Below are 11,254 nucleotides of genomic sequence, written 5' to 3' on the forward strand. Positions count from 1 at the left end.
AGAGAGGGAGAAAATATCCTTTTATCCAAAGCTAGGACGAGCCAGCTTCTACTTCTCCGCGCACTTGACAATCACATCTCCAGCCGGAGAGCAGCCGATAATAAAGCAGAAAACAGGGGGAAAAAGATGAGAAAAAATGGCTGACAACACTTTCACTCACGTTTGCGCCCTCCGCCTTCCCTCTCTCTCTCTCTCTTTCTCACTCTCTATCTCTCCTCCTCTACCGAAAGTGAAGCTACACACCCACGAAGAAACAACGAGCACACAAACGCCTTCCATGCACCATTACATTATTTTGAAGACCCGAGACCTCCAGCCTCAAGCCGAGGGCAACTGTAACCGTTAAGACACCCAGCGGTTTTGTTTGGAAACCGGGAGCAAGGGGGATGTGTGTATTGTTGTCAGGGGTGGAGGAGGGGAGGGAGGGGGGGATGGTGTGGAGAGGGGGAGGTTGGGGGGGGGGGTAAGGACCCTCCTCCCCTGGCCAACCAGATGATGCTGTAAGAGCAGCCGCTATGGCTGTGCTCCTCTGGAGGGGCTCACAAACACCCCCGGCGCAGACAGAGAGATGGAAAGAGGAGAAGGGCGGATGCGAAAATGAAAGTGAGGAAGATGAGAAGAGAGGGAGAGATGAAATGGGGGATGACACAATAAGCAAAAGAACGACAGGGAGAGAGCTGATACACAGCCGAGTGGTGGGAGGAAGAGAAGAGAAGAAAATATCAAAAGGTAGAGAGATGGATGGATGATAGAAGGGACTGGAGGGAGGAGAGGGCCGCAGTGGGAGTAATGCCATTATCAGCTCACTTCGGCACAAGACCGCGGCTGGAGCCGGTTGGCATAGTAACGGAATGAAGGAAAGCCATTTCCTGGGCGGGGAGACAGAAACCGAGACAGCAGCACTTCCTCTTGAGAGAGTGAGAGTGAGTAAAAGAGGCAGACGCACAGAGAGAGAGAGAGAGGAAGAGTAGCATCGCTTCTTGTGTGTGGAAGTAAAAGAGGAAGATGGGAGATGGAAGATAGAGGAGGGGTTCAACAGTGAACCACAGAGACTGGCAGCAATGATGTCACACTGTCACTGTCACTCAGCTGGAATAACCATGGCAACTGGGTGAGCACGAGCCCCCCCTACACACCCTCCAGGGCTTTCAGTTGCTGTGGCGACGGAAGCAGCGAGACACGGGGAAATGGAGGGAGGGGAGTGTGTGTGTGTGTGTGTGTGTGTGTGTGTGTGTGTGTGGAAAGGACAAGAGACAGAAGAAGTGGCAATAGACTGCCAATTCACCTTCACTCAGCTGTAGTACAATGAGCAGCAGCGTCACCAACAAATAAACAACATGCATACACCTCTCTGCTTTTGGAGAGCAAGAGGGAAAATGTGTGTGTGTGTGTGTGTGTTCAGGTGGCGGGCCATGCCTCTAGAGTCTGGATACTGGATACATAAAAAGGTCTCCTGACAGAGATGTGAGGACGGCACTTTAAATGACAAAAAACCCGTCACAGGGAACAATGGGGGTTTAAAGGTCACCCGAGGCAATAAACAACTGGCCTGCTGCACTTCTTATCCACACTGCAAAATAATCACACACTCTGTTCAAAACCAAGACACAAAGGAATTAATATCACCAACTAGAGCTGTCATAATTGACACCATCTACACTTTACAGCAGGAAGCAGCACATCAGCGAGAAGTGTCAAACTTCAAAAAGTAGATATCAAATTGGTTTTTTTCTTCTTTTGTTGCTTGTCATTTTGTTGTCACACCATTTTCTCAAATCTTGACGGTGTCAGTCATTTTCTGCTATCTTGTTCCATTGCTGTCATTTTCTTGTCATTTGGAGGTTTTGTAAAATAACAGACAAAACAAATCAATTCTTTTTACAGTATGCAACTGCAGAAATATGATCAAATAAACCATCATTTTAGCACTGAAGCTACTGGTCAGTTCATCAGTTGGGCAATTTTGATGATTGTAAATGATTTAGTAAGCAAAATTGCCAAAGATTTGCTGGTTGCAGCTTGACAAATGCAAAGATTTCCAGGTTTTCTCCATTTTATTTTATTATATATATTGTGTTAAACAAAACAAGGTAACTGATGTTATCTTGTGATGGGAATTTTAATCAATCAGTTTAAACAAAATGTAATATTTGATATTGAAAATAATTAGTTGTATTCATAAAACGGATCCTTAATATTTGATGATTAGAAGTATAACCACAGAAATATACAAATAAAAATTGTGTACAAAATAAAACCAATGCAACATTTGGCACATTCATAGTTTTGTGTGTGCAGACAGTTGAGGCTGTCTCTTTTTGTTATGGAGTATAAAGAGCGCCGCTGCCTCAGACAATGCCTGGAAAGCAGCGTACTACTAGCTGGTCTTGGAGCTGCTCCAGTCAAAAAATGTGTGTGTGTGGGGGGNNGGGGGGGGGGGGAAGAGTGAGTGGGAGGGAAGCTGGAGACCCGCTATGACATCACCTCTCCTGCCCCGAGCCATGATGTAATGTATCACAACAACAAAAAAAGCTCAGGTGCTTTGCTGTGCAACCTAGTCATTAACGTCTCCAACAATCGCCGGGGGGGAGAGGACCGGGGCATCATTACATCACCGCGGCAACGGGTCGCGTCTGGGGAATATCAGACCGTCCTGCCCAACCCCCTTCCTTTAAAGCTTTCCAGGCACAAACAAGCTAATTAATCATATTTTTTTACTGACTAATCACAAGCTAAATGTAAAGGGAGAGAGGCAGGGGAGCATTGATCCTACAGGATTGTGACAGTGACGTGAAAAACGCCACTTGAGAATAACATTAATGCACTCGAGCTCAATTGCATTGTGTGCTAAATGCATGGGGGTGGAGAAAGGGGGGAGCGGTGCCTCATCTGCCATTTGTAAACAGTCTGTGAACCCGGCGTGCCTGCCACTGTTCAATGCATTTATAGCGGAGACCATGTGATGGAGTTCTGCTTGCTGATGTGTAGCATTAGAGCCATAAAAACCTCATTACGCTGCTGGATGACACACGTGTGCACAATCACATGACACACATACACATACACACACACCAGTCATGTGTTTCAAGGGTAATAACAGAAAAACTGCAACATGGCGCCTCCTTTACCTCCTTGATTTTGCACTATATGTTCAGAAATACAGTGCAATACATACAGTGCAAGGCCCCACTGTGCACACAACCAACAGAGCAAGATTTGTATGCATTTCTTCTGCATTAAAATGGTAACACAGCTGAAATGAACTTTTATCCTTCATTTAATTACATTTACAGTCACATGCATACTCACAAGCACCCAAAAAACAAACTAACAAAATCTGTCACATGGACTGCATGTCTGAGGCTCAGTTCCTCGTCCAGTATTTTAGTTCATCGCCCCATATTCTGTGTTTTGAGACTTCGATGTCCCTCTTATCCTTGCCAGTTTAAGAGCAAGAGACTAATGGTGGGGTTAACATGATGCTCCAGCTGGAGAAATGCTTCCGACTTCCTATTAAACTAAAAACCTTACGTTGTTCAGAGTTTTGTGTAATGGTTTTCACACACCACTGACACCATGACAGGAGACTTGTTTGTCCACTCAGAACGGATGTCACAGTGAAGAAAGTGATTCAAATGATCAAGTGTTAAATTGAACTCTAATGGATGCGGTGATGTTTACACTCTTCGAATCAATGGATAAGACTGGCTGTTGTTTTTTTTTTTTACACTGTCAACAAATGAAAAGGCCAAAATCAGCAATGTCTAGTCTATCTCTGAATACTTCCAGACTTATTTTAAGTCTTTAAAAACTTCACAAATATACTGTTTCATTTTTAAAAGAGCGTGGGACTGTCATTTTTAGCAAATGTTACTCAAAAAAGAGTAAATCGTGCATTTGCTAGGGACTATTTCCAGCCGTGGATTAATATACATTTGTATACCTGTGACTATAACAGCAGCAGGACGATGTATGGGAAACATTAACTACGCTAGGAGGAAAACAGTGACTAGGATGTAAACAAACAAATCTAAATCATAGCACCAGAGAAAGAAACTGGAGCTATTCAGTATCTTGCTCAAGAAGCCTTCAACAGGATACGTGACTTGTCATGGACACACACTGGCTATTATAGGATCTAACTCTACATACTCTGATTTATTGATCTGTGTCTACCCCTGTTGAGTGAATTTGTCTGTCAGCTAACCGAACGCCTCCTGTAGAGAAAACACAGCCCTCCTGAATGCCTGCTCGGTGCATTAATCCTTGACGCCGGTCCCATTACGATGGCTCTAAATAGCATTGTTAGAACGAGAAAGATGATCTAATAAAGAGACTACATTTTCAGAGCTGCAACAGCCCAAGGGATTATTTCATTTATCAAGCTGTTGTCACCTGCACGTTGCTCTGAAAATAATTTGGCAGAAACGCAGGCAGCCAGGCACGTTTAAAAGATTACACTTGTAGGTTCACAGGGGCAAAACATCTGTCGTACCCCTGCACCTGCTACAGCACGCATACATCAAAAACTGAAAGTGAATGAAAAGAGAAGCTCTTGGAGAATAAGTAGCAAAGTAAGATTGCAAGTGAGTGAAAAGTTGCTCAGTAACTAGAGGTTTCCGGATCAGGTTATAGACTAACTGTGGAAGGTTACGAACTGGAAGTCTTTGACTTTACAATTATGTTTCACCTCACTGTTTCTTGCCCAATGTTCCTGTTCATTCCACATCAGACACAAATGGAAATGGTAAAGGTACAAAGTGCACCTGAGGCTGAAGAGAATGTCATTAGTTTTGCAGGTATTAGATCATAAAACAAAGTATTGGACCTGCGCTTTATTTTTTTATTATTAGGATTTTTCCTACAAACTTTTACGGCCATCCATCCAATAGTTTTTGAGACACTGGAGCAATGGACAGGAAACATCATCGCCATCTATAAAGCAATAAATAAAGCGTGCATGGCTAAAAGCAGCTCTATAAAATATTTCATATGTTTTTAACATAGTTGGTCAAATGGAGACACTGTGGTGTTTTTGTATGATTTGCACTGCCTCTCATAGACCATACAGGATGAAATCCATCACGCAAGAGGCATATAGACCTATTTCCCACAAACAGCAGCCTCAATGAACCACAATGTAATGCAGCCATTCTTTTTTAGGGCTGGAGCAATAGCAGCCTCTCAGAGTCTCTCAAATATACACAAACTACTTGGCTAGCTTGCTATAAATACATACAACAACGAGGGGCAAAGGCCACACCGAAAAGCACAAAGCAACTTCAGTGATAACCGCAAACTGTTGATGTGTAAAGGGGAAGAGTCTAGAGAGGGGAGTGTGGATATTTCCTTCATGAGACAAGAAGTCATTATGTCAGGATTTAGGACTCCTTTTATAGTGCAATTTGTTGGAAGGTGTGTCAAGTCAGATATAAATGGATCTCTGGGTGAGCGATAATTGCTCATGTGGAATGATGTGTTAATTGATATCATCTTTTACAGCTTAACAGTTCATCACATTGTGCAACTTTATTTAAGAGGATATTACATCTAGCCGGTTTTATTCTCCGTTTTACGGCTCGCTATGTTCATGGCTACTATCAGTATTATTCCAGCGTTACGGATGTTTAAATACAACAATATTATGTGAACGTTTAATAAAGGTCTCTTTTTTATGTCTTTATGCCAGACAGCTGTTTCATACTGAACTAGAAACAACAAGCCGCTATGATCCCATCATTACGCTCTTATCATCTGTCTATCTCGATGCTAATATGCATCCAGGGGACTGTGCACCCAATATGAAGCAAGACAGCTCTACAAATTGTATTTTCAGACTCTTACAAAACACATTTTAACCCTTATTTAACCAGACAGGAGCAGAGTATTGTTATTACTATCTCAAGTATCACCTGCAGCATTCACAGCTGCTCAACATTGAACAGATCAAACAGTTCTGCTATCAATTGTTTAGAGGGATTCTGATCAAATCTAAGAGACACAAACAACAAAAACAGCGTACTTTGTTATCCTCGCCGCGCAGGCTCATTACCATCGAAAATAAATGTCATCTGTCAGGCTGTTTGAAAATACTCAACTTTCAAAAAGGTCTTTGAATGTCAGAACTGACATGAAAAGCACATCAAATGTCAGTAAGCGTGTTCTATAACACTGGTTGAGATATGAACCATAGCCAGCTGTAAATGAGTAGCTTGTTCTTCTCGGTTGCACAATTCCAGCTGTATTATCCAGTACGAGCACTCCCAAAAATATCTGTTCCATTTCCATCAAAGCAGAACGTCTGATATTAGGCTATTAATAACTATAAACACAGATATTGCTTTTGATGCTGGGAAAAAGATACAGATAAAGAAACAAAGGAAGACAAACTACAACTGAAAATAAAAATGCATATTTACTGCATTGCATTCTATAGAAGATAAATGAACTGTCCTCTTTTCCTCAATCATCACGACCATGTTGGACAATCAAGTCATCTTCATTATCGTTACGGATTTAACAATAATGTGTTTCTCAAACTTTTTACGTGTTCTAACTCTGAAAATATTAGGCTCTCCAAGTACCACCATTATGACCGACGTTAAAATAGTCAGCTACTGTACGTTAACAGAGGAGGCAGGTTTATTGCTGATAACTTTATTTATTGATGACTGTTGTTGGATCCTGGATCCTCCTATTCCACCTTGCCATCACATTTTAGCTCACAAATAATGTATGTATTCGCTATGTGCATAAATGTGACTATGTAGCAGGCTGATAAAGGAAATGCAAAACTCATTTTAAATCAACCATCTCATAGTGGTTTGTAGTAATTTGACAGCATTATGTGTTCAATAAATACATTTATTTTATTATTTTAATATATATTTCAGCGATTATCCCGCATAACACTGGGGGCAGCTCTCGTACCAGACGTGGTACAGAAAACGAATTAGGAAATATTTGAATGGTTAATGGGCTTTGGGAAATTGTGATGGGCTTTTCTATTTTATGGCATTTTACAAACAAAATGACTGATTATTTTTACAGACTAATTGATAATGAAAGAATCATTATTTGCAGCCCTAAAGAGCACATTCTGGAGGATGAAGGAATGCAGGAGTACAATGAACCGTTGCTTCTTTCACCGCTGCAGTTCCTACACAATGTCTATTCAAAGCGGAGGCTTTTGTATCCCCGCACAGCTGAAGCAGAGCAGGTTGTCACAAAGGACAGCTCTAAAAATAGGAGCTCGGCTCTTTCTGCGGCCGAGAGTGGCAGGTTTGTTCTCCCTGCTCTCGCATTTCTCAGCAGGTCTGACTGCTCAACACCTTGAGCTCTGATCTTTTCAACCTCTTCCTCTCAATCCATGTCTGCTTGGACACTGCGGGAGTCCGTGATGGAATACTGAGATATGATATGTATTTGTTCCAGACATATGTAGGGAATGGCGATATGCTTTTTCCACGCAGCACATATGGTAGATTTTTGAATGACTGTGTTATGCTTGGATAAATGTATTTCAAAGCCATCATAATCAAACACGTAACACATTAACAGCACCATCAGTAGATCATCTCAACAGTGAGGCAAGACCCAACAGAACCACACCCACACAGCAGGGATAATAATAATCCATATAGCCTAAAGACAGTCAATACCATTATCAAGCACATCAGCAGAGAGCCACAGTGTTTGAGATAGGGTGCACCTCAATCAGCTAAATTGTTGCCATTATCTCAGTTTACAGGCCCATAAGCTCTACCAGAGTGATGTTTATCATTTCTCTGTCATTACCCTGCACCATGATGAAGTCCATTCACAACCAAGCATTCTTATATTTCTGATCAAAAACAGGATAATATGTATGGAAGCAGAAGACAGAGCCGTTTTATCAGGGCTGTTTCATAAGAATTCAATTCATGTTGGTGTTTATAATACAATTGGAGTGTGGTGCAGGCTTCCCTCTATGTCTTTATCAGCACCCATGCCCGCAAATGGAAGGTATTTATTAAGGAAGTCTACCAGAAGCTACAGATACGACAAATGGGGAAAAGATAAAACCCCCAGCAGAAACACAAACACAAGACAGCTAGAAAATGCAGAAAAGCAGAACACACACATACACGCACACACACACAGTAAACACAACAGACAACATTGTTAATAGATACAGTACCTGAGGTTTATTGCACTCCTGGCAGCCAGGTTAAAGGAGAGAGCCATGAAAAGAAGCAGAGGAGATGAAAGTTATCAAACATGCCACTTGTCAGCGGTGGATGTGAGAAATAGAGGGTGAAAGCCACACCGACATGTTAAAAGGCAGCGTTCTGCACCAAACAGAGAGAAAACATTCCATGTTAGATTGAGACTGAATGTAGCTGCATGTGACTGCATCCAAAAACACAGCTTATAGATATAAAACTTACTTGTCACCCAGTGAAAATGAATTGGTTTCTCTTCATTTTGATGCTTATGAAAACAAGTGATGTCAATGGTCAAGGTACGTTTACTGAAAACAACGATTACATCAACCTACTGGCCAAATCTTTTTCATTGTTCTGGGACTCAGCAGATGAATGAATTCAAGGTGAAAATTCAACTTTCTCAGTGCTCATGGCCAAGGACAGGTAGGGAACACAGATACAGGCATTATTATTCTGGCTTGCACACACATCTTTCCATTGCCTGCAGATTACTGAGCAGATCACTTCTGCAGGACATTTTCAACCTCTAAACAGACAATAAGACTCCAAATATAAGGTTCTATATGTGTAGTGGTTTTAAAAATCACTATCTTTTCCAAATGAACTTGGAAACCTTTGGTACAGTTACCTCAAACACATGAGAGAGTGGTAGAGGAAGCCCTCACCCTCTATTTCATTTCAGCAGTTGTTCGCTGTTCTCAAATTGAAGACCACATTTCAAACTCTAATCTCTGAAAAGATCTTTTTCTGGCCCATATTGCTCTTGCAATTTCAATTTAATTATTTTAGTTGGTCTGAAACAATTAGTCGATAAATATTAGTTGACAGAAAATGAATCGCCAACTAGTACATGTATTGGGACGCCCCGGTAGTTTACCTGATTGAGCGCACACCATGTGCTAAGGCTAAAGTCCTTCCAGCAGTGGCCCAGGTTCGATTCCAACTTGTAGCCTTTTACTGCATGTCACCACCTCCACCTCCCCATTTCCTGTCAAACCCAAGCTGTCCCTATCAAATAAAGGCATAAAAAAGCCCACATAATAATTTAAGATATGTATTGAGCAGATATTATCAAGCAAAGTTGCTGGTTCCAGCTTCACTAACGTGAGGATTTTCTTCTTTTTTTCTGTTTCATACCATTGTAAACAAAATATACTTGGGTTAGGAACATTTTGAAGATGTCGCCTTGGACATTTTTCACTACTACCTGACATAATATAGGTCAAATTGGAAATTGAAAATATAATGGGCAGATTAATTGTTTATAAAAACAATTCTTTCTGGTCTGTACCGGTGGTCTGGAGCCAGCAGCCAGTTATCTTAGTGAAGCACAACCACTGGAAACAGAAGGAAACAACTAACCACAGGTGGCAGATGGTTTTTTTTAGTACTCTGATTTTAGTAGGGATTAAACAAATCAGATATAACATGTAAATTACTGGGCTTCAGAGATGCTGGTAGGCAGATTTTTGGACAGAGCGAGGCAGTTTCCCCTACTTTCAAGTCTTCATGGTAAGCTTTATATTATTACAGACAGGTAGAAGAGTGGTATAAATCCTCTCATATAAACTATTTGTTTACAGAAAATGTAGAAAGACAATTCAAATTTCAGCTTTGGTTCATTGAAAGTACACTATTTTAAATTGCAAATTTGGATACAAACAATTAATATCTCTGCCGTGATAACAGGTAAGTTAAGATACAGAGTTCATTAAAGTTCATTTGAAGTCAGACTGTGCTATAAAGCAACCACATACAGTAAAACCCTGCGGCGAAGCCAGTCTTTGCATCGATTTGATACATTACATTGCATCATATAGTCTCAAAGTCATCTCATACATGTGTGGGCAGTAAACAATTTCTATTCAAGAGCTCTCCAACATAAATACTTGTCAGAAAGACTGACGAGGGGCTCCTCCTTATCTGCAATAACTCCCCTCCCAAATATGTCTTAAAGCAATTAAAAAGTAGTCAGCAGATGAGTGAGCAATGTCACTGTCAAGGACACTCCAACAGAGCACACGATGTTGATGGACACATTGGCTGTTGCAGGGATTAAACCTGTGACCTTCTGATTACAGGGCGGCCTCGCTAACCACTAGGCCGCCCGGGTGGAGGCAAAGAGTAAAAGGAGTATTGATTGTCTGCCTCCTGCTGCTTGTATAATTATAGAACAGCTGTTTGGGGCCTTAGATGCCCCACTAGCCACTGAGTAAACCCAGAGGAGGAATATTACTCATCTGCTCAGAGAGTTTGGGGTGTCTGAGTGCAAGAGGAGAGTTTCAAAACAAGCAGAGGAGAGGAGAAAAATGAGGACAAAGGGTAAAAGAAGATAATGGAAATTATCATAACTTCTTATGGATGAAATCAGGAGTGTAGCGTTCAGCAAACACAAGCAGGCCTTGATGGCAACCACGTCAACATTTCATTTTAAACTGAGTGACGGACAGAATCTGAACAAAGACATTAAGTGAGTGGCTGAGTGAGAGATCAGGGAGAAAATCAGTGTGTGCGTGTGTGTGTGTGTGCGTACAACAGGTCGACAGCACAAATGGCTGTTGATATTAGAGGACGAGATGGAGTGTGTGAGATAAAGTGCAAAATGGAGAGCAACTGAGAAATGGAGATTATGAGCCTTTGCGAGGGAGAATATGGAAAGATCAAGTGTCTGTGTGTGTTTGTGTGTGTGTGTGTGTGTGTTGTGTGTGTGTGAGCGTGTGTGTTTGCCTGAGTGTTCATGTAAATGTGTGTGTTTGCGCCTTTGTGTCAGGGAGACGATATACAGGATGCCATTGTCTGTGTGGGCGTGTGATAGAGGAAGAGGTAGTCGAGGGAGAAACAAGACAAAGAGAGCGAGAGATAGGAAGACATGGTGAGTGTGTGTGTGTGTGTGTGTGTGTGTGTGAGTGTGTGTGTGTGAAAGGGAGAAAGAGAAAAAGAGAGCAGTGTGTACGGCCTGAGAGCTGTCATCATTAGTCTCTCTGCAGTGGCTGGTGTTGGGCTGCAAAGGGGCTTGTCAGTCAGTTTCTGTCACAACATGTCACACT

At 41.7% G+C, this 11,254-nt stretch overlaps 1 protein-coding gene across 9 annotated transcripts in view; it reads right to left on the reverse strand.

Annotated features, from left to right (window-relative positions):
* Nucleotides 1-11,254, reverse strand: part of rapgef2 (Rap guanine nucleotide exchange factor (GEF) 2) — a 101,165-nt gene that overhangs the window by 34,210 nt on the left and 55,701 nt on the right. For 6 of the 9 annotated variants that reach the window (XM_035669016.1, XM_035669019.1, XM_035669017.1 and 3 more), the window contains one exon: nt 8,180-8,197. The exons of the other annotated variants lie outside the window; for them this stretch is intronic. In XM_035669016.1, coding sequence (XP_035524909.1) covers nt 8,180-8,197 — 18 coding nt within the window. The remainder of the gene's footprint in view (nt 1-8,179; nt 8,198-11,254) is intronic. 9 annotated transcript variants of the gene reach the window in all.

Source organism: Morone saxatilis, unplaced genomic scaffold (assembly GCF_004916995.1).
Source record: "Morone saxatilis isolate NCDOM2014 unplaced genomic scaffold, NCSU_SB_2.0 Contig22, whole genome shotgun sequence".
Classification (NCBI taxonomy): domain Eukaryota; kingdom Metazoa; phylum Chordata; class Actinopteri; family Moronidae; genus Morone; species Morone saxatilis.